Below are 24,492 nucleotides of genomic sequence, written 5' to 3'. Positions count from 1 at the left end.
ATAGTGGAGTTGTGTTAGACTCTGCCCTAATGTTTGTAACACACAGCGTAAGTAAACGTCAAGCTTTTCAAGGAGACCTAATCAAAGTTACAGGCTAGTTGTAGCAAGCTAGCTGACGAGCTAACTGGACATTCACTCGGGTCACTCTCAAGTAAGCAAACTGACGCCAGCTAAAATGCTGCACAGCATCACCCGCGAATAAAAATTCATACTTTTCCCAGGGACACCATGGCCGGTTAGCTCAGTTGGTTAGAGCGTGGTGCTAATAACGCCAAGGTCGCGGGTTCGATCCCCGTACGGGCCAATTACGCTTTTTCTTAGCCCGATGCTAATACACAGTATAATAACAGTAAGGAAGAATTATTTTTTACTGAGTACAAGCTGTAAGAGAGGCTGAAGTTTTGTAATCAGACAGGAAGATAAACTCGGTGACTGAGCTCCCACTGAATAATCAAAATTAAAAGAGGTAGCCTACAAACATAGTATTAAAGTAAAAGCACTCATTGGAAAGAAGAATTGCCCCTGTGCCTGTGTATTGTATTATGATTCTGAAAGATGAATATTCTCTTGTCAAATGTATTTAAAGGGAAGCTGTGATAAACCCATTTTCTCCACACTGCAGTTACCCCGGACCACCGGCTGGTGTCGCTGTTGCCCCGCCCCGGCTGCACTTTCTCCCCCTCAGCCTGACACCGTGGTGCCGGGCTGCCCGTGCTGCTGGAGGCGGTGTGTGCGAGCGGAGCTCTTTATTGTTCCAGTAGAAAGCCTGAACGGCACGGTTTCCCACGTTTGGTCTCAATGGCTACCGCACAGAAACCACGTCCCACCTGAGAGGGAGCGGTCCGGCGGCGAGGAAGAGGACTTTATTATCCGAAATAAACTTACAACACCGCCGTGTGGGATATTCACCGTGTGTCAGCTCCTACTGACGGACAATCTGTGGATCCTGAAGAAAGACGGGGGTAAGGAAATCATGCTATCCGGGATTATGAGCGAGGTTACACGTAGCAGTGTAGCAGTGCACACTTGTGTTCATATGCTGCTAGATTTGTTGCAATAAAGCGTTTCCGGTTTCAAGCTTTGGGCTTCTTGTGTGCGTGATGTTTGATGAGCCCGATATCTTAAGTATAAGCTCGCTTCCATTGCAGCCAGCCTGTTCGTTTTCCTTAATCGGCTGAGCTTTAGGAGGTCCAGCAGAGCTTCTGTTACTGTAAGATTAAACATAGACACGAAGAGCCCTCTCACATAACATCTGATTCACTGCAGCCTTTTTAGAAACTTAATCATTTGTGGATTTTTATACTTTTAAGTGATTTTTTTATGTTTTTTTCCGCTTCATTGTGGATTTTGTTTCCATTCACAAAACCCCACAATAGGCTTGTCATTGTCAGCACATGCATATTAACACTGAGCGCACACACACACACACACACACACACACACACACACTCTAACCCTGTCTCTTGAGTGTGATCAGGTTGCCTTAGCCCACTGACATCTTTACCCTGGCCTAAAGGATTACTCTGCTAACCTACATCCTGGAGCTCCCACTCTGCCAACTGTACTCTTGATGTGTGCGCCTTATATAGCAGAGTGTGTCTTTGCACAGGCTGATGAACAAATCCCCTTTCCTTTTATTGATCTCTAGGGGCATCCGCACTCTTTGTGCACCCCTCCCACGGCCAGCTTTGTCACCTCATTTTGCTAATGCTCGGGCGCCCCGTTGTAATCAATATCAGGGCGACAAGACCAGGAGAAATGGTCCTCCTCACAATAGAGAGTCTCCTGAGGGCAGTAGAGCAGCTTAATGGCTCTGCGGGTGGAGAGTGTCACCTTGATAAAAACGTGGTATCTGTTTTGCTGCCTTGATCTCACCCTCACCTGTGCTTGGGTGTCATCTTTCATCTGAGATAGCAATCTGCTTATTCAGTGTGGTCTTCAGGTTGTAAAAAAAAAAAAAAAATGGCAACAGGTAACGCAATCTGGTGATGGATGTACTCCAATTATGGTCCTTAGCTTTTCTTTTCCCTAGATTCATCCTTGACCTCAGGACAACATACTGTCAGTGTTAAATATTTTAAATGCATGGTCACTTACTTTTCACTTGAGTGATCTTCAGTGGATGCAATATGCACAGAAGGTCTGGGAATAGCTGAGTAAGTTCATCTTGCTTTTATGAATATTTATTGCAAGTGGCAAATATACATATTTTTTTTGCCGTAATCCCTCAAATGTGGCTATCAAACGCTTAATAAAAGAACGGATAGCCGCAGCTCACCACTAATTATAGGTATTTGAATAGTTTAAGAAAATGTAAAGGTTAAGTTCTCTAATGTTACACATTAAAGGTGCAATATGTAAGAATGTTGTTTGAAAACAATCAAAATGATCAACAAAATCTTAAAGAGAAACCATTTCTATGTTACGACGACTTTGTATTGTGTTGCAAAGCATGTTTAGCATGCTAACCCGCTAACTCCTTCCTTCATGGTCCAAAGGCTCTGTGCTAATAGTGTAAACAACATTCAACAACACGTCCGTGATGATCGCAGCTCCCAGACCATCTTGCTAACTGCACGTCTAACTGAGCTAACTAGCCATATTGGCTTTTAAAAGATTGTAAAGCAGAAAAAGATGCTTGGAGTAGGTTATAATCATTAAATCCTAAGTGAAGTTTATCATTTCAGCGCACTGATATCATTCGAGACAATACAGTTTATTAGTCTACATAAAGTATCCTGTCTCCATTACAAATCTGTTTCATTCCATCAGCATGCAGGTGAGTGGATATTGGAACAGCAGCTATAGTGAGGGAGTACTTTTGTGCCGAAAGCTCATCCCTCAAGCTGCAGTGGCACCAAAACACAAGACAGCCATCCTATTAATGACTTTTTTTCCACATAAATAAACTCCTTTAAGTCAACTGCATTGATTTAAACACTTTAATTTAGTGTCATCCCCGATTTTGGACCAATGCCGCAACTATAGAGTGGAAATTTGGAAGCAGAGGTTTCATCATCTCCTCAGTAAAAGGGCCGGGGGGGGATTATACATGGAGTTAGTTGAGCAAGAGAGGAATACAGAGCGAGCTGGTCACACAGGCACAAAGGAAGCCACTGTGGGAGCTTCCAGCAGCGGGGCTTTAACTCGGAGGGACCGAGGCCTCTCTCAAGCTGCCTTTGAACTGGTGTTAGCTGAAAGTTTCCCAAGAGTTTGTGAGAGGGAAGCCTGGCTCTGGGAAATCGGATGTTAGTGTGTGTGTGTGTGTGTGTGTGTGTCTGTGTGTGTGCGCATCTACAAAGAAGGCTTTCTGTTTTGCAGGAATTAAAAGGTCACTGATCTTTTCAATCCGTTTGTGGGGATGTAATTTCTTTTTAATAAACAAAGACAGGGCATATGTTGAAGTGGAAACGAAACGTTACGTAATCTGGGTGACAATATTCGCATGGCGGGTGCGTAACAGGCAGCAGTTGCCAGCTATAAAACAGGTTTCACAATCAACACTTTGATATGCGGATCATCAAAGTAACACGAGGATAGAGACGCTAAATCATCTGAGCACGGTGCGAACAGAGCAAATTGAAATATATATATATAGCGAGACGGCGGGCCAAAAATACAGAAACTGTTCTATAAAAGAGGATCCGAGGTCACAAGATGAAACTGAAAAAGGATCATGTGATGGACACAGTGGGTGTCTGCTACAGTGCCAAGCTAAGTTTGTAGCAGTGTTTCTCTCAGAGATTTAAGACTTTAACATGCTTAGCCAGCTTGGCATTCTATCTATTTATGTGTACTGTGGGGCTGCTACTCATGATTAGCGCCTCGACGTTTTCTTTTTTTGATGTGAGCTCTTCCTTTTAAAAGCCATATACGTAACCTGTCGATGAGCCTGTGTAGAGCGACTAAAGACGCGAGGCAACAAAGCAACCCTGCCGTTTGCAGAATATGACCTACTGATGTGTGTCGCGGTAATTGGCACCTGCTTGTTAGTGAATGATTAGGTAGAGCTTTAAAAGCGGCTCTGGGTTGACACTTGTTTCCCTTTGAAGGATGATCCCCAGCTGAGCGAAGTGTAAAGTCCCGAAAGCTGATAATTCAAGCCCATCTTTGCTGAAAGAAGGGTGATTTGTACCGTCAGTCCGAGTCCTTGTCGGACAAATAACCGATACTGAGCGACTGATAAACAGCCGAGCAGGGCTTTTATTTTCAGTGCAAGAAGGGGAAGTAGCACACAAGAACAACCAAACGTTCCCACAGGTGTAATGAGTAACTTGAATGTCAGGTCCTTTTATCGTGAGGTCGCCTCTTTGGCCCGGCTCCAGTTTCCAGTTTCAGCTTTTGTCACTGAGGTGAAGAGAAGCGCTTGTTTGTGTGCATGTGTGCAGACGGAGGGATTAGCAAGACTCACACTGAAAGGTTAGATTAGGTGTTAAAGACAAAAGGTGGAGTTCATTTGCAAATACACATTATTGCATATGGTTTTTCTTAGCTTCCTCAAGGAGGATACAGTATGTTTTTGTGGTAACTGATGCAGGAAGAAGAAGTGTTTTTTCACACTGAGGTTAGAGGTCAGCTACAGAGCGGCTCCACTGGAGCTTGGAGGCATTAACTGGCTGTGTGCCACATCCGGGGGCTGTTCTCCTTCTCTGTCTGGCCTTCAGGGCACTGAGGGCTCTGCAGCAGGTCTTCAAACTGCTGGTGATTTTCTGGATGAGTCGTAAGGCCTTTAAAATGTCCGAAAAAACGAAAAAACTGCCTATCAAGATTTTCCTAAAACTCCAGATGATGTCATGCAGGGACCTTTCTTTTTTTTGTCTGACCAACCAACTCTATCCATGCCAACTCATGTTCTGCAAACAATCGACGCCTGTTTTTTGGCTGGAAATTGTCCCAACATCTCATCAAAAACATCTGGTTTTGATGCAACTAAAGTGGCATCAGAAATTTCCCGAACATCTCGTTAAAACTACCCAGTTATTGGCTGCAAATTGTCCCGACGTCTCATCTAAATGAATGATGTGAATGATTAATCCATTGTCATACAATTGCAAGGAAGGACCTCTGTTGCACAGAGGCTTCAGCATCGTGTCATCGCACTTCTTGCCTCAGCCTCACAGAGAAAAGTGACCGGCACTGATTGGATGTTGGGATCGGTATACAAAAGACCACAAATTATACACCAGTCTTACTCACCAGAATTTGGCAAAAGAAAGCTGCAGTTCTGAGGTACATTTTGGAGGAGACTATTGAATTGGACAACCCCGTCAGCCTGATGACATACTCAATTTGGTCCTGAAATATGGACCCTGCATTGGACACGGTGATCGTCTTGCTGAAGGAGGGTGGATCCTTGCCATCGTGGAGAGATTGATGTCGGTCTTCCTCCGCTCTGCACCACCCATTTGTCCCTAAATATTTAGAACAGCCTGTTTATAATGTAGCGGGCCAGAATGCAGTGTGGGTGTTTTCTTAAATAAGGATGTATGCTGCTTAGGAGAAGACGTCTTTAGTCTGTGACTACAAAGAAAGGTCTAACGACCTGTTAATCACAATGTCCAGTAGGTCCCTAATGGCCTATTGATTTAAGGATTTAGGCAATGATGTAATGACTCTGGGCATTCCTGTCAGGATTACTACGATAGATTGTCCTGGAAATAATTCTGGTTAAGGACATGATGATGCCATTTAAAAAGAGCATTTTATACCACTGATATATTGATGATATCAATTGATGGATATACAATCTTGATTCTTAAACAACTCTTCAAAGACGACGCAGCCAGCATTGCATTTTCTTTTTCAGAGATCCGCTATTGACGTTGTTTGGGAAGAGGGTTCGCTCAGAACAATTTGGGGAAAGCCGAACTCTTCTTTTTCTTTTTATTTTTTTGCAGTTTATAGGTGAATCCCCGAAGCACTGGAATCTATATTTTTGGCGAATATTATTTGAACTTGCCTAACCTTAGTCTGAAAAAAGCTGTCAGGTTAGGGTCAAGCTCTTCTTTTAAAAGAAGAACTAGAAAATGTAAATGATGGTTGTCAGGGCGTAAAACCAATATGTTGTTTTTTTAATCTAAAAACGCTACACTTAAATGACGACACAGCTAGCGCAGTGTTTTCTTCTTTCAGAGATCCTTAATTGATTTCATTTGGGAAGAGAGTTCACTCGAAACAGATTTGTGAAAACCAAACTTTGTAACAAGCTGAATACTGAACTCTGAGAGTTAAACATTTTTTTTAACTTGGCTAACACCAGGAAAAAGTCAAGCTGTTCTTTTAAAAGACAAATTAGGTAATGTTAATGATCGTATGCAAAAATATTTATAAAACTGTTGTGATAAAGATATGTGCCTCGATATGTAACGATAAGATGACAACAAATGAGAGATTTCCTTCTCCCATGCTCTGTCCATGCATTCACACACACTTTATAACTCTTGTATTTGTATGTCGGGGGCGGTCCATCCCTGTTTTGCCCCCCTCACTGTCTCAAAGCATTCCTCAGCTGTGATGTCACCAACCGTCTGAGAGCCTAATTTATTGTCTGAGGTTGAGGTTTATCAAGTGCGGGGTGAAGGTGGGGGCACTGAAAAGTTTCTGTGCGTGTGTGTGTGTGTGTGTGTGTGAGGGGGCGAGCGTCTTCGTGTGCTGTCGGAGCCGATCTCATCTGCCCTACTTGTGAGGCTTTGATTCAAGTCTGAACCGGTCCCGAGCGAAGCGGTGCGTGTTTGGTCTGTGGGAAACGCCTGCAAAGTCCCACCTGCATGCGCCGCAGCTGGAAGACGCGCGTGTCTGGGAAGGTGTGACACACGTCTGTCTGCCTCTTTGCGAATCGTCTAATTTGTTTAGCTGTCACACTGAACGAGGCTGTTCTAGTCTGTGGTTTATACAAAAGGTTTCATCACCTGGAGGGATATAAAGTCACCGCTGAAAAACTCACTGACTACATGTCTGGTGGTTTTTGCACCATGCAAGGCCAATTTACCCTCGGCAGAATGAGTGTGGCGAGGTTTTTCACACATTTTTTTTGAGCCAATTAAGCAGAAAGATTCCCCCCAAGCAACCTTTTCTAAACTATTCCAACAGAACGCTTACTTTTTAAATACGAGACAAATGTTGTATTTTCCTCCTCATTTATTCCAGAAAGCAACAGTTTTTCCTTAAAATGTGCGTGTAGTTTTCACGCAACACACCCAGAAATGGCTTTGGACCATCTTGTAAAAATAAATCAGGGATGCCATACAAGGAAATGGTGTTTATATGAATTTACCAACACACAGGATGATGATGTAACCGTGCTATTTAGGGTATATGTAAAAGCTTGTCTGTTGGAGGGAAAGCCTGACCCCTCCGGCTTTAAACTGTCTACTATGTGTTTAAGGCGCCAAAAATACCAAAAATCACAGACTGAACTGAATCACATAAAGGGACCAAAACTGCAACCCCAAATTTTAGGAATCTAAAGCTGTTCTTTCCGTCCTCCTCCAGTCCTGAAGTGCAAGCTCGAGAGCCCCTCACCGTAGCGTCCGTCACCATGGTGGAACCCGCCGACAGGCCGTCTGCGGCCGGACAGAGGCTGGGCGCCCCCGAGAGCTTCGGGGTGTCCACGCTGGAGCCGGGCCTGCGTCCTCCCACCCAGGCTCCAGGGAGACAAGTCTCCATAAGGGTGCAGATGCTCGATGACACACAGGAAGTCTTCCAGATATCGGTGAGTAATACTAATGTGTGTGTGCGAGTGTCTGTTCCTGCTCATACCTGTTGTTGGACGATTACAGACACCAATTAGGGATGATATTGTGAGGTGGGTGTAAAAGCTTGGCTGTTTTTCAGTCTGCCTTTTCAACATCTTCCTTCTGACCCTTAGAGGCAGAATAGTTAGTTACATGCTAAGTAAACGTTTGTTGAACTCAAATTTTAGCACGTTATTTATTGGTTATGAGGCTTTCTGCAAGGCCATCGTTGCTGTCGGTTCGACCAAAACCCTCACAGATTTCACTGGTTAGTTGTGTTCGAGTTTTGTAAAGTGCTGTCACCTTAGACTCCTTCAGATTTGTAACACATTTCTAATGGAACCTGAATTCTGCATCCACATTATCCATCTTTAGTCTGGATACAAGTCGATTCAACATGCTCAGTTGTCCGAAAGGTCACTGAGTCGTGCCAGCAGTTGGGGACACACCGCAACAACTAGGACACCCAAATACTTTCCCCTCAGTCTTTATGTAATCCATTACTAGTTGACTATTTACCTTGAGTCTTATCTCCTATCTCACTTCCTGGAGATACACAGGAAGTGGGATCAAAGCCAGTTTCCCGTCTAAACACGCCACACCTCCAGACAAACACACAGTGCAGAGTCAGCCTGATTTTTTTTTTTTTCCCTCTCGCTGTATCCCAGTTTGAGGTGTGTTTGTGTGCAGCAGCTCTCCGGCTTCCCAATGTTGTTTAGAGAAATGGCTGCACAGGCTTTTGTTGTGTCGTCCTCGGGTGGGAGTGGTCTCGAATTTCTGAATTAACGTCCGATAGAGCGTTTGGTTGCGTGCCCTCCTCGCCAATTTGCGCGGCTTTAGAAAACCCAGCCGCTGCATTATGTGCTCGGAATCTGGGGAGTTTTTGTGATGATAATTAAGAAAGAATCCAGCGAGTCACTGTCTCGGACTCTTCGGCCGGCTTGCGGAGCATCCAGAGCTGCCAGTCCGGGGAGCCGTAATTGGCGCTTGTGAGAATGCCAAGAATGTATGTGGTCGTTAGTGTGTCAGTGCCTGAGGACGTGTGCATGAGGCACAATTCGACAGAGGGCTGGGATCCGGTGTCTGTGCGAGGGATGTCATCTGCATTTTTCAAACTCCTAAATTGACGTCTCCTCAAATTGATGCGAGAGCAGCAAGCTTGTGGTTCTCCACAAAGCAGCAGCAGCAGCAACAGTCGTTCACACACACACCCAAATTAAATGTCCTATCTCTGTGGAACATCTGTAAACGTCACTGCTCCGACCACAGGCAGAACGCATCAGCTGACAATGGCAGCAGGACCACAGGAAACGGCACGCACATACACACACAGTCTCACACACTGTCATCCAGGTTGAAATTGGTTGGTTTTTGTCACAAGAGCGACTCTACGGAGAATAATAATGAAGTGGAAGTGGAAAGGAAGGATGAGGGTGCAGACGGCAGAGAGAACATGATTTGAGGATCTAAATTTGAGGAATGTACAACAAAATCAGCTCGTATTTAGGGGTGGGAACCACAGAGTTAGTCACGAGAGGTACATCTCATGCAAGACAATATTATACATTACACCCGTAGTATATGATTTTTTTAAAAAATGCAGCGTGTAAAATCACTAAAACTAAGTAACAGACCTTTTTGTTTTGGATGGCGCATGGAGGGCAGTGGCTACGTCACTTTTTTGTATCTTTTACTTTGGTCTCCCTATCAAAGTCAGCGCAGACTGTAGAACTAACATGAATGCTTCAAAGCTGTCAATCCCGACGCCCAAGTATGCATCCGAATGCCTCAGGGGTTGTTTTTTGTTTGTGTGTTTGTTTTAAAGAGGAAGCAGAAGCAAAAGAGCAGAGATAAAGAGCAAGACATCGCGTTTGAATGGTATCAAAATTCAAACCCTGATAAGTGCTTACAGAACAGTATCTGTGAGCGGAAAACCATCCTTGTTAGGGAGCATTTGTGCACCAACTAGACTAAACAGTGATGTCTCCCCTCCTGTCCTTGTCTCTCATTCAACCCCAAATAACGCTGATAGCAAAGAATGTATTGCAAGTAAAAAATGGTCGAAAGCTTAAGGAAAGTTTAGCGTATCTGTCGCACCCAATGATGATGCCAGTGTACCCAACTTTAATGCACGTCATACCATCAAGCCAAAAAAAAGGGGTGTAAATCAGCATGTTCACCTGGGTCTTATGTTTCCTTAACAGCTAAATGGAGCTGGAGCTGATGAATACCTGGGAACAAAAGCAGATTGTACACTTTCCTGCTGCAGACAAAAGCAAGATGTTAGTAGGTGTTAGCGGCTTTTTCGCGCAGTGGGAAATGGGTATAAAGAAATCAATAAAGAGAAAGAAGTGAGAAGCAAAGCATGGAAAGTGACCCCGCCCGCTGAATGACTTGTAATGTTTTCAGCGCTCGAAGTGAAATAAGGGAAGCACTGTCTTCCGAGCTCGACTCACCTAATCTGTCTTCTTCCTGCCACAATGCCTTCCAGTGTATTTGTGCAGTAGGTGTAGTCTAACGTGTGAATCGTCAGATAAGCCTGCAGCTTACAGTAACGTTGGCACTCGTTTGGGAAATTTCTCACTACGGGGAAGTAAAGTGGAAGGCTTGCTCATTAACTGGGCCTGTTATCTTTAAAGCTCAGCCCGGGGGGGGCTGCAGTCATAAATTTTAAAGATCCAAAACATCTTTATTATTATTAACAGCCCCCCCTTACACTCATAGTACCAGCACTGGCATACTGTGGCAATGTTGTAATGTTGACTGGAGCTTCAAGTGGTCCATTTTTTTCCAGCAAAGTGCTTACAAACCTTCGATTGTAAATCCATTGGTGACATATTTTGGGTTTAGAAAATTACACCATAGCCCTTATGTGCAAATATCTCGTTTGATCCTCTGTTGTATGATCCATTTTTCAGAGGAATTTTGATGTCTTCATTTTCTGAGTTGCCCTCTGTCATCAGTCCTTGTTAAAACATGTGATAAAATGTAGTTCCCCCATGCAAAGCGGAAAGAAATGCAGATGCAAATGGCACGTGTTTCATAGTTTCACCTAAAGAATGCATTAAATATGAAGCACGTGCAGGCCTCGCTAAGAGTCAGCAGTCCATGCATCAGTGTTAGCTCTTTGCAGCAAATAAGTGGAGCAGAACCGACTATATGAGTGTTAAATGTGGAATTAGTCAAGGCGGAAAAATTATGGACAGATTCTGAAGAAAAAAGCAGTTTTGCTTATGATGTCTATGTGCTGTGTTGCAGAGATGTCTTATGAAGCATGCTAACCACCTCCCCCGTCCTGTTTCAAAGCTCAGTGCTCATGGTGTAAATAAGGGTCCCTGAGCTTCCAGTCTGACCCGCTAGCTGCATGGCTAACTGAGCAAACTAGCTAACAACAGCTACAGTCAGCAGGAGTATGCGGTTGCTCTGGTAATAGTTCTTGCATAATGCGCCTCTTCAGGTTTTAGCGTGGGATCATGAAGCCACCAGTGGGCTTTGACTGTCCATCAGGAAGAACAGGCTCATTTTTCAATTTGTTTTCTGCTGAGAACAAAGCTTTGCCTCAGAACTTCAATTTTACTAATTCGTTATTAAATAAAAGACGTCCAAAGCGTTCCAAAGTGACATATCTTTGATCCACACGATTAAAACCGACTGCTTTCATCCTCAGAGTTCTATGCTAGGATACTTCTGGTGTTATGAAATCAGCTGTTTCTACTGCCTGCCAGTCGGGAATGCAGCCTCGGCTAAAGCGCCATGAACGGATTCGATTAGCCGGATTCCCATGAGGGGGGGGTAACGTGGAATCCATTAGAGGAGCATTTCAATGTAATGCAGCTTTTTTTTCCTTTCATGCAGTGACATAAAAAATATGCTGCTCAGCTTCTGCAGTTGAGAATTCGCTTGTTGCTAATTAATATTTTTTTGATCGTTTATTGTCATTCTCTTGTTCCTCTGAGCTGAACATGAGAACATTGATATTGTTTGAGTATATATTACATCAATAAAACATTTGCACACACTGCATTAGAGACCACTATGACTACACACCAACAGACACACACACACACACACACACACACACACACACACACTGGGAGGCTTTATTATTAATGGAATGGAAAAAGCGTGATAGAGGACTGTGTGAGTGCAGAACATTGTCGTTCACTCCCACCTGGTAAATAATTGAAGACAGGGAAGATGTGCTGTGTGTGTGTGTGTGTGTGTGTGTGTGTGTGTGTATTTGCATGCATGGTGAATAATGTTACTCATTTGCCTATGCTAGGATACTTCTGGTGTTATGAAATCAGCTGTTTCTACTGCCTGCCAGTCGGGAATGCAGCCTCGGCTAAAGCGCCATGAACGGATTCGATTAGCCGGATTCCCATGAGGGGGGGGGTAACGTGGAATCCATTAGAGGAGCATTTCAATGTAATGCAGCTTTTTTTTCCTTTCATGCAGTGACATAAAAAATATGCTGCTCAGCTTCTGCAGTTGAGAATTCGCTTGTTGCTAATTAATATTTTTTTGATCGTTTATTGTCATTCTCTTGTTCCTCTGAGCTGAACATGAGAACATTGATATTGTTTGAGTATATATTACATCAATAAAACATTTGCACACACTGCATTAGAGACCACTATGACTACACACCAACAGACACACACACACACACACACACACACACACACACACACACTGGGAGGCTTTATTATTAATGGAATGGAAAAAGCGTGATAGAGGACTGTGTGAGTGCAGAACATTGTCGTTCACTCCCACCTGGTAAATAATTGAAGACAGGGAAGATGTGCTGTGTGTGTGTGTGTGTGTGTGTGTGTGTGTGTGTGTGTATTTGCATGCATGGTGAATAATGTTACTCATTTGCCTTGAGTCTGTTTCTCCTGTTCTCATGTAATTCAGTATCATTGGAACCATTCATAAAGCTTAGTTGCGCTTTTTCTACCAAATTCAAACATTACTGGAGAAAGCTCTAATCAGAGTTCACTTGCACGTCGGAGAGAAACTTTGCTGCATGATTCGCCCTCACAGTTGAGTCTTCCTGCCCCAGATTCCTCCCGGTTTATCATGAGGTCACAGCAGCGGGGATTGTGGGGGGAATTTTCCAAAGGAAGCCATTTTGGTTTGTGTGGTGGAGATTAATAAAACTTAGCGAATAAGGAACAAGTGACTGCACTTCACTGTGAGCTGCTTCCACCTGTTTCTGAATGGAAGCGGGGGCTAACGTATGCAGCATTCAAATGCTGTTTTAATTGAACATAATTCCCAATCCCATGTTGAGTGGCATAATTGAATAGAAAATTCTGATTTAGCGGTGCAATCCCTCCTTTACACCGTGTCTGTAGCGTGAGCAGGAGCTATTAAAAACACATTAACGAGCCGCGCTGTTGCACTGGGTTGACACGTGCCTTCATTACGCTCAACACGGACATTGCAGTGTAATCTGTCTCGCTGCTGTCAATATTCACTAGAGTACCAGATGTGTGGCAGCTGAAATAGTCCCCAATGAATCCTCTATTTGTTCCCGTTTCATTAATGATCTTACAGTTTATCTGCAGTTCCTCTTTCATTTTTTTTAACTGTGCGCTGTGTGTAATCTGTGTAGTTATCTTGTAAATGAACAAATGCATTCAATGTATATCACCAAAAGTCGTTTCCTTTGGTGTTTTATTTAGCTTCTTGTGCATGTAAAAGATCTTGAAAGTTGAAGAGGCCAAAGTTTAACCAGCAGAAGCTCCTCTCTCCCACACAAAACATTGCTCTTAAACACATCGTCAGTAGTCTCGCCATTAGTTATGTGACTTTGTGACATTACACTACAACACCATGTCACACATTTGCATAATGTGTGCTTGTAGTCATGGTAGAAGTGAAGCTAGCTGGAAGATTAAAACATCAGAGAGCCAACCGGAGACACTGAGCTTTACTGGCTCAGGCTTGTGTTAGCTGACCAATCAGAGCAGACAGGCTGTTCAGGAGGAGGGGCCCTTATAGAGATATGAGCTAAAACAGAGCGTTTTTTTAACCTGCAAATGAGAATAATAGTCTCCTTTAAATCATGAAGCCTCCATTATTCACCCATAGAGTCTGCTTCTTCGTTGATGCATTTCTTGATGTTTTACCGCGACCTGGAGGTCAGTGAAATACTGTCACACCATTGGCTGTAACGTGACGCAATGAACTGAGGCCAGAAAGGAAGAGCAAAACAATAACATTCCCTTTGAAATTACATGTTTTCTTATATGTAGTGTGTTGATCCTGTCATTTCTTCATACCTATCTTTTTATTTTTGGCCTGGTGGTTTATACGTTAGGCTGCACACATCTTATTCTCTCGTGGAGGTCACGACAGACATCTGCAAGATCTTCATATTCATGATGACAGAGACGTCCTGATGATTCCCTGCGGTGCAGTTGAGCTCAGTTAAGTCTGTTCCCAACGGACGCCCTCTTATTGGTTCAGATGCAACTCCTTTTTCCTGTCTCGAAGATGAAATGACACTGAGGGAGGGTTCTCTCCTCCTCGTCTGGCTTGCTTACTTGACCTTAATCCCTGCAAGACCATCCAATATATCCACATCAAGATTGACCTTCTCAGTGGACGTCAGAAGCTTTAAAACCAAACTGTCTGACGGCAGGAGATGCTGGGCAGGACTGTGTGTGTGTGTGGGAGTTGTGTGTGTTCAGGCGCAATAAGATCACTGTGTGGTTTCCGTTGCAGGATTGGATTGCGGCTTTATGATCTGCATGGCTCCTGACCTTGTGTGTTTTGTTTTTTTTGTTTTTTCTCGCCTAAAAAAAGTGAAATGAGGGAAGATACGGGACCGCGGGGGGGAGGGGTTATGAGGATTACGATGATGGAAGCTCTTTATAGACAACATCATTTGATAGACCAGCGGTCCCCCCGAGGCTGGCGATAAATGAGCTACAAGTCCCTCACTGCATTATGCACACACTCTCACTCCTCAGCTGCGACGCGGCGCAGTTGACATTTCAAATGGATAGGCCTTTGTGCTGTCGTCCGCCGCGGGAGTAAGTGATACATGTGGAGGGAGCTGATATGAAAGGAATGAGAAAGGGGAGATGGCGAGCCAGTCACACTTTTTTAAGAAGTGTTTTAAAAGACAAAAGGAGCAGTGACAGGCTTTGATTACCTCTGAGTTGTTGTCTCTCTCGATCTGATTGTACATATTTCTCTAGCGTTTTGAAAGGAGCAGTTCAGCCGACATCTGTAGAAGATGGGGACTTTTATTAAAACAGAAGAAAACAGAAAGAGAATGGCTCCTTAAAGTTTTTATTGGTGTATAATCCAAGTGTCAGGAAGCCCAGAGATTTCAAGTTGATTTGACATATTCACACCCTGGATGCGCGTTCAAGCTTGTACAGCCACTTTAGACATGTAGCACGCTAAGGCTGTTAGCTTAAGAGCTACAGTGAAGATTTCAGCTTACCGGCCCTCTAAATAACATGTTTTCAAAGCAGTTTGGGGTCTCCTGTCTTCTGGTGGATCAGATTACACCGGAAAAGCTAAATGAAGCTGTGTTATGTTTATTGTTTTTTTTCCTTGACACAATGGTTTGTAGATAGTGAGTGAATTTTCATTTCTGGGTGAACTGCTCCTTTAAGGGAATCTTTGCTTGGCTGTGTCTCATCCCTCCTCCACAACAGAGGTATGACTGCCTCATTGTTGTGCTTCCACAGCTGAGACCTCAGTTATTTGGCTGTAATAAGAGCAGAGGAAATTAGTTTGAATGCAGCCTCCCATTAGTGAATTAGTATGCACGGAACCAGACGGCTGCAATTTTTGTCCAGACTGAGTCGCAAAGTTGTTTTCGAGCTTTTGAGTCGAACAACAAACTTTTCTTTTTGGTCTCAAATGTAATTTTGAGATGTTTGTATCTCCGCCACTGCAGCATTTTACCCTGAAGGCCATTAGTCACAGCTGAGATTCAGTTATTTCCAAAGTTTTCATCTGGTTTTTTTTTTTTATAGAGTTGCTTTCGCTCCTGGCATTCACACTGGAGAGAGACAAAACGATAAGAGATGAGAAGGAGTGTATTTTAAAGCTCGGAGCCGGAGCCATGATGGTGGTTCTCCGTGTCTTCTAAAATTGGCAGGACTCCTGGCAAGCTAAGTCGCAGTGGTTTGGATGTGTGGGCAGATCCAAGGTGATGTTTAAAGTCAGTAAGTGCAGCCTTTTCAGGGTGAGGCTCCAACACCGGCTTTGTGATCTCTGGTTTTACAAGCCGTCGTCTCAGCTCGGCTGATTCGAGCTTTCTCCTCTCTTCTCCTCCCCGTCCCATCTCCAAACCCTCGCTTCTGATCTTCCGAGTAATCTCTTTCTGTCTTTCTGCTCTCCTGGAGCGCTGACAGAACTAACAGTAGCATTGGCAGGCCTCGTTCATCATCGTCCGGAGAGACCTGCTCTGTGTGTGTGTGTGTGTGTGTGTGTTTGTGTTTGTGTGTGTGTGTGTGTTAAAAGCCTGCTCAATCCAGCACCGTGACACACAAAACCCACACTGATGCTGCTTACACGGGCTCACAAGGGTCACATTAAACCACGTTACTCGGATATGTGAGTTTATAGGCCAATATGCATGGACTCGTATAGAGTGAGGGCATGTGTGCAGGCAGTGACTTGCCCTGCAGATGAGCTCTCTTAAGTCTAGTTAATTACAGCCCTATTAAAATAAATATTTGATTAGATTTGCGGATGTAATATCGTCCTCTTCATGAATCTCTCATAGATGGGAGAAGAACATGACTGAATAATGTATTGTTTTTTTAATCATTTAAACACGCGGGTGATTCATCTTCCTGAGTAACTCCACCGACTTCCACAGAACTATTGAAAGTAATCAAGAAAATGTGTGCGTCATTGGCCTTTTTCTGGCTGAACCTTTACCCGAACAGTAACTGGCTAGTCATAGTTTATCAGCTTGGCTCAGCAGCCCTGTTAAGCTTTTATTTTGAAAATCCACCCTACTCCAAAACCCCTGGTAAGCCACTGTTACCATCTGGGGGGGGTTTTATTTTGAAACTGCAGCCCACTCCAGGGACCCCGGTACGCTTCACCAACATTTTAAAGGAACAGTTCACCCAAAATATAAAAAAATTTTGAGGGTGGACACGGATAATGTCCGTTTGTGCAGTGACTACTTTGTCAACTTTGTAACTTTGTGGTCGTTATGAAGCGAGCTGTGTTCTTTTTAAAGCTAATGTTGTTTTTTCTTTCCTCCATCTTGTCCGTTCTCCTCCGTCTGCCTTCCAATTGAAAATCAAGTGACTACGAACAACCTGTCCTGACCCAAGCGATTGGAGATGGAACAAAAAAAATATCAAATCAACAGTCTGGAAACATTCTGTGACTCTATGTGATGTCTCAACCTGAAGTTTGAGAAACATGTGGATGCAGCATGCTCGGATACAGACACGAACTGTGCTGTATTATGTAATGGCTGGCATCCACTGTCTCATTCCTGCGGTCAGAGACCTCAATGAGGGACTTCTGACTGTCGACTGACTTTCCTCTCCGCTACTTGTACTCCTTATTTTTCTTTCTGTAGCTGAACCCAAGAGTTGACCTTCCTGTGGAGCAAATTTAGAGAATAACCCCACGGGAATCTATGAAGTTTCATACTGTTGGAAGAGTTCTCTTGGCATTCTCTAGGATTGGTTGTATTTACAGCACATTAGAGTGCGATATAAACAAGTAAGCAGGCTTTTTTTTTTAACTTTACTATTAAGGTGGGTGTGTACATGGAGCCACGTGTAAGCATTTAGACGTGCTGAGTTCAAAGACAGGGCCACAGACGGAGTTGCCTCCAAGCGAGGGAGGAGGGAATCGGGGAGCTAGACGGAGAGTATTGCTCAATGAGAAGACTGTCGCTGATGGAGAGACAATTGGACTGCTTCTGAAACGGAGACGGATGGGGGGGGGGAAGAAATGAAGAGGGCCCCTGCTGAGGCAACACAGAAAGGGGGAGATTGCAGCACTGGGAGCCGGAGAGAAAGATGCATACAGGCGCACATCCGACTCCCACAGAAGCCTTTTGCATTACGGCGGTAGCCAATGAATGAGCAAACACTGTGCGCTCTGCTTGGCTGCAGATGGGATCCTTTTAGTAATTGCAGTGAATGAGGTCCCCAGTGAGGAGGGCCAGTCAAGCCAACAGTGGAAGAGCTGGGCCCCATTTAGGGTAATCACTGTACCTCTGTTGCACTGCGCTACACAAAACCACAGCAACAAATTAGTCGTTTTTTTGTGGATTAGGTCTGGAGCAGGCTGTCGAGACGGGCTTACGGTGAAGATTTCACCTCTATTTTTACAAGTTCGTCCCGTCATTCCTTTCTTACGAGTAGGATATTAATTATTTCCTGTATTTGATGCTTTACAGGCTATAATAATATCTCGGCTTTCAGGACAGCGCGGCCACACTTCCAGTTTTTACATGGTAATACCTCAACGCTGTTGTTTTTAAACACAATGGGAAATTAACATCAGCCGCTAGCCAAATGCTGCAAGGTTTATCATCGCAGCCAGACACCCTGGACGGTGGCCAAAACTCATTTGGAGCTCCTGTTGGGTTTGAAAAATGAATCCGGCCGAGGTTGTCCAGTAAAAAAAACCAAAACACTTCACTATTTTGTGATACATGTTGGTGTTGGACACAGGAGTTGCTCTTTCTCCCGCAATCAGATAATTTTCCCTGCGGTATGAGGTTTTACTTTTGAATTGTGCCTGATAAGAAGAAAGTGAGGCAGTGAGGGGTGCACGAAACGCCACTCAGAACAGACCAGTAAATAGGTCATTTCAATCCATGATCACTGTCTTTGTTATGACAGGACTCCAGAGGAACTCTTCACAATGGTTGCACCGGTGCGCCTAATTTCTTCATTAGGATGCACCTGGACATAATTTAGATGCACCTGAAAGTACAGTTTAATTAAGGTTTTCTTCTATTTTGACAATATGCTTCAGAAATAAACGAAAACAATAATCAAATTTAAGGTGTGACCAATAAAAAAAGTTTGGATGGCACCTGATTTTTGGACACGTGCACCCTGGAGCCTTGCACAGAGTGAGCTAGACAGGTCTAAATGTGCAGAGTTATTAGATATTGTGGCTTCTCCTTCCAGCTGTCTGCGCTGCCGTAAATCTGCACCTGATGATGGAGGAGAATACTTTGCTTGTGTCAGGGGTTTTCCCAAGGCGTAGCTGATGGAGTCACCGCTAAGGTAGCTTGTGTTTGAGCAATGAGGGCTTGAATTCTCCCCCTGAAACACTCCACATAATAGAGAATCAGATAAAAGTAATTCAAGCTGCTTCTTGATTGCATTACAGTCTAAAGGTAGCCTGTTCATGCCCTTGTTTCTGTTGATGTAAATGTGTTCTGGAGTTAAGCGACTCCTCAGCATGAGAGTCTGGGAACCAGTGCTTTGGAAGTGGGTTCAGCAAGTAGCTTAAACCCAAGTGTTGGCTCCAGTATCCTAAATGAGATTTCTCCCCCTTGATGAGTGTTAACCATGGCTCCTTATTGAACCTTTTCTAAGGCCAAAGAGCTGCTGCGCTCAATCTCTGTCGCAAATCGGTGCTGTAACTTCACTCCCAGAGTGTTTGGACGTGGTCGAGGGTGTGTGTGTGGGAGCATGCTGCACCGGGGCTCTCTTTTTCAATAGGTGAAGTGTTTCTTAATCTCTCTCCTCGCTCCGTCCTCGTCTCCGTTCTGGATGCTTTCCAGAAGCCTCAGTGGAATTCAATGGCGGCGCCCCTGCTGTGTCTCCCGAGTCTCCAGCCGTTCGTCTCTCTGAGAAACTAGCAGAGGAATGTAGCCTGAAATGTGGTGTTTGGGAGAAAGACTAGTGTTGGGCTTCAATCTTCTCTCTCTCCACATTTCTGTTTTACTCTCGGATTTCATGTGTCTCTCTCTCTGTCAGACTGTTTCGTCATGCAGTTTTCAGAGACAAACCCATCTTAATCCACTTTCTATCGGTCTGCTCTTTGCGGTCTTTAATTGGGATCTTCCAACATTGCATCTTGCGATGAATCACTGTCGCCACTCCGTTGGGTTTAGCAGTGATTTAGTAATTGATTGAAGTGTTCTTTTTATCACTCTCCAGTGGATTTAGCAATATTTTTGCTTCCTTTTAACTTATTAGTGCTATTTGGGAGCATTTCTTTTGAAGTTGAGGGGCTGCAGATATCGTAAGGAGTTTCTCGCTCTGGAAATGAGTGTTTAAGGTGTGTCGAGATATCCAGTTTTAATCGCAATCGAAGACTCTCGGTCGCCGCGTAATTAAATTCCACTCGTTGCTTGTAAATCATCCGTGCATCCCAATCACACACACACACACACACACATGTGTTTACCGCAGGCCTAGTTGAATTATTCAATCGTGTTTCCACACCCTATTTCTCCCTCGTAAATCATTCGTTTCAGTGACACGTGCACAAACAAAAACACATGCCAATGTTACGGCATGTGTGACTCGCTTTGAATTGGCTTGTTCTTCACCGCGAGGTTAAACAGGGGGAGGAACCTCAAGACTCCTAAAACTCAAAACTCGATTTGGCCTTTCTCTGTTTTTATTTTGTGTTTGTCTTCTTGTGTTTGTTCTATTCTGACAGTCGTTGCTCTGTACATTCTCATGATGCTTTGGTGAGGTTAACAGGAAGTATAATGTTGCTCTTGATTCAGCTACAACTTAAGGCCTATATATGTATTTATTGTCAAACTGACCCCATAAAAAAAAGCCGGATTAGCTGTTCGCAGTTCTTAATTTCAGTGTACTCATGGATGTACAGACAACTACCACTAGAGTACTTTGATACAGAAGAAAACTTAAAAGCGGGACGATTCTCAGGCAAGTTCTGTAGCTGTAAGGACTTTGTTCCAAGTGGATTTATGCGGTGAATTCTCACAGGACATCAGAGATCATGAAAACCTGATTTGACTGCGGTATTATGACTCATTATTTACACGACTGCAGCCCGAGTGTGCTAAGGGTTTTATGATACATTCATTTCCTCTGTGAGCTGTGTGTTGCAGCCATTTACAGGCTGCAATATAGGTCATAAATCCCGCTCCCGCCAGTGTTAACAGATGGGACGTGGGACAAATTAAAAACTTGACACTTCAAAACCCTTCTTATCACCCTGATGTATGTTCAGGCATTCATTTTCTGTTCAGTTTGGTTTAAATAGTTATTTGATGCAATAAAAAGGGGCTGATAAACAGCTGAGCTTTGCCTGTGATTGGGTTGACAGGTGTGTTTGGCTTCATTTTTGTGGGAGTTGCCATAATCACTCTACATATAGACTCAGGATGTCTTCTATACCTAATTATAATAGATCACTGCCAAATTAGCAGCCTGCACTCAAAGATACCCAGGCTGGAAGTATCCTCATGGCCCTTTAAGACACCTAAGATAAAATCTTATTCCATTTTATCTTCCTGATTCTTCACGGAGCTCCAGAGGCTTTTTTAAAGAAACAAAGCAGCCCTGTTGCGAGATTTACAAACCTCGTTATTGCACAGGGCGAAGTACAGGCGTACCCACTGCCATCCTGCACGAGACGCCAATTGCTTTTTAATGGTGCAGCGTTGTGCATGTATTCCCCTTTGCTGCTTGATTTAATTGTCTGCCTCAAGTGCACACACACACGGCACACTGACACACACCGTTGTCTTCATAGCAGCCCGCAGGCATCCTCATCATCCCCCATCAGGGTGTTGCCAGTTTTGATTTCCCACAGCGCCGTGCAGCCACTGCTGACAATGCTAGCAGGTACTCTGCCAATATGCTGTCCATTAAACATTCCACTTAGGCATATGTGTGTACATGTGTCCATCTGTCTGTGTGTGCGTGGACAGTCCTTTCCCCTTCTGGCAGTGCGGAGGAACTGGCTTTGACGTCTTGCCAGCGGGTTAAGCCGTTTAACCTAATCTGAACTCGAGGATGTGATTGGTTGACAGTCGAGGAGGGAGGAAGCGTCTCCCAGCTGTCCTGCTGTTCACTGGTATTTTTTTAAAGTCTTGTTTTCCTTGGGGGGAAGTTGTACAGTTCAATCTAAGGCTGTCCTGTAGCCTCATACCAGGATGGATGGATAGATTATTGATCCCCAGGGAAAGTTAAGCATCCAGCACTTTACAAGAGACGCACAAATATGCCAATACAAACAAGAATATGAACATCTATAAGAACCAAAAAGAATATATGAACTTGAAACAAGAACGTGAGATTAGAAAATGAATAAAAGAATGAAAATAACAGCAAAAGAAAAAAAAAAAAAACAGGAATGCAAGAATAAAAAAACAAGAATATGAGAATAAAATGCACAGGTATTGGAATGAAATGCAACAATATCAGAATGAAAAGCATGTATAATGATAAAAAAACAGGAAAAAAACACAGTATAAGAATAAAAGCACAGCAGTACAGTGATAAAACCTGTTACTTTACTGAATACCCTTCTCATTTGAGAAACTGGTAATGGTACATTAGCCAATACCAACACGCTATAGGGAGCATTTTCTATCCTCTGACTCAAGCGGAGCTGTTGCTGGGTTAACCAGTGTACGGTCCACAGTGGGGATGAAGAACAACAGCGGGGGATCTTTGTGATTTGTCTTCTCACATGACAAGAGCTGCAGTTGCCCCAGGCAGCGTCGATATAGCAGCACCATCGAGCTGAAGAATGAGCATGTTAACATGACACTATTAAACCGGATTTTTATGGACTTTAGTGTTTGGTCCTTTCAGAGAAATAGCCTGTTTGTTTAGGCTATTAAACGTGGAGGAGAGTCATGATTTTGAGCCTTGGGGGAAGATTCATAATTTATATTTCTGCTTTTCCAAGTAAATGATCTTTGGAACGGGTCAGAACGACAGCATGCATTCTGAGGAACGCAGGTAGAAAAACAGCAAGACGGCCTTGGATTCAAACCAGAGTATCATGATAAGGTTGACCATGAAAACAAAACCCCACAGATTTAAAAGCTCCAATTACTGCTTGGTGTGAACACTCACAGCCAGCCAGGAGTTTAGTCAAGGTTCAGGTGATTCCTCTCTCCGCGGGGTGTAACTATCTCTTTTCATTTTCAGTCCTTCCCATGTTTTCTCGCTGCTCTCTCCTTGTCTCTTTGTCACATACCCTTGAAGCTAATTTGTTTTTAGCCGTCCAGTATGGATTTCCTGACATTTCCATCTTCACGAAGGGGTCGATTTTTGTAAATTTTCAAAGTAATATCTGAAAGTAATAACACCACATTCTTTCTCTCATCCGTCTGACAAAGAGCTGAAAAAAGCCGCGCTGCAGCTCACAGCAGGGGGCCAGTGGAAGAAAACCGAACAGCTTTGAGGTGTTTTTTTTTTTTCCTGTCTTTTCCCTCGGCGGAGAGTTCTTATCGTCGGTCTCACCCATCTGGTTTCCATCCCTGTTGACATTAGTCAGAGTGCAGGATTACAGACCTTTCAAACATGCCTTTACTCCATGCCGATGTGCCTCAAGTCATATTCTATTGTTTCATGCGCGCCTTTGCACTTTATTTTGAAAATCACAATCCCGCAGGGGCAGTTGGATATCTTGATTTTAATTTCCGAAAAGCCTTAAAGCTCGGTTTGTACTCGTAGTAAAATAAACTTGAACCAAAAAAAAAAAAGCCAAATGTAATATAGCATAACCCAACCATAAATGGTACGTGCAGTCATTTTTGGGGGGTTTCATAGGTCATTTGCATTCGTGACGCTGTGGGAGTTTCTGTAAACCCTCCGCACACCACGACACATGGTGAGAATATTTAACTTGGACAGGAGTTGCAGGGCGAGACAGGAACCAAAGAAAGGGAGAGTAAAGGAAAATATTGGAGGAAAAACACAATGATTAACAGGTAAAATATGTCTCTGTAGACTTTTATATGGTAAAAAGAAAACAGACACAGGTTTTTTAGAGAGTAGGAGAGTGATGGAGCATTCATGTGGGTTCTAAATAAAAGGAAAAATGAGTTCTTGACTGAGGAAATTCACAAAGGTTGGAACAACTCGGAACTCGGAAACATGGCAAAGAAAGGAAATGTGTCGTTCATGGTTCTAAACATTTTTATTGATTCATGTCACGTATTGGGTTGTAACCGTTCATGTAGAGTGATGTAAAATACTTATAGCGCCAAGTAGCACCAACATGCAACGCATTCATATTTTTTCCAATTTAAACATTACTGATGGAAAAAATATTTCCTATGTAATAAAACTCAACTAAAACATTACCTGCAAAAACACTACTCCTGGTGTTTCATTTGTTAAAGGATGATGGTTTTTGATGAGCCCTGATTCACCCTGATAAATTCCCCACAAAGTCTCTGTATCTTCTGTGTTGTTTCCAAGCTCATGAACACACCAGAGTCAGAAGTGCGGCCTCCAAACTCAAGAACACGGCACCATCCAATCTATTTTGCATGGGAGAAAGATAGATAGACATTCATTAGCTGCTCTTCTCTAACATAAAGGCAGCTTTGGCCACAGAAAGACGGGAACAAAGGCAGAGAATGGAGACCAAAGAGATAAAGTGAAGTGAAATATGTGGAGGTTTTCTCAGCTATAGGCCTCAAGGGGCAAAAAGAGACCGGAGAGTAAAAAAAACAGAGCAATTACTTTGATATACATCCCAGTTTAGCCAGGCGCTAACCCTGTAGCATGAGAGAGGTCCGGGATTGGATGTAGGAGGGGAAGGTGTGTTTGCTGATTCT

The 24,492-nt window shown here is 43.6% G+C and overlaps 1 protein-coding gene and 1 non-coding gene across 8 annotated transcripts in view; both read left to right on the top strand.

Annotated features, from left to right (window-relative positions):
* Window positions 1–24,492, top strand: part of LOC115577187 (FERM, ARHGEF and pleckstrin domain-containing protein 1-like) — a 60,144-nt gene that overhangs the window by 498 nt on the left and 35,154 nt on the right. For 4 of the 7 annotated variants that reach the window (XM_030410108.1, XM_030410107.1, XM_030410109.1 and 1 more), the window contains exons 1-3: window positions 6–151; window positions 623–962; window positions 7,492–7,711. In XM_030410108.1, coding sequence (XP_030265968.1) covers window positions 7,538–7,711 — 174 coding nt within the window. In that variant the 5' untranslated portion in view covers window positions 6–151; window positions 623–962; window positions 7,492–7,537. Of the gene's footprint in view, window positions 1–5; window positions 152–622; window positions 963–3,101; window positions 3,249–7,491; window positions 7,712–24,492 lie in introns of those variants that run through there. The other 3 variants (XM_030410105.1, XM_030410104.1, XM_030410106.1) reach the window with 2 other exon arrangements.
* On the top strand, window positions 231–304 carry trnai-aau (transfer RNA isoleucine (anticodon AAU)). The gene has a single exon. It is a non-coding gene; the product is annotated as a tRNA-Ile (tRNA).

Source organism: Sparus aurata, chromosome 24 (genome assembly GCF_900880675.1).
Source record: "Sparus aurata chromosome 24, fSpaAur1.1, whole genome shotgun sequence".
NCBI classification, from domain to species: Eukaryota; Metazoa; Chordata; class Actinopteri; order Spariformes; family Sparidae; genus Sparus; species Sparus aurata.
Note: the sequence above shows the minus strand (reverse complement) of the source record. Positions and strands in the feature narration are given on the sequence as shown.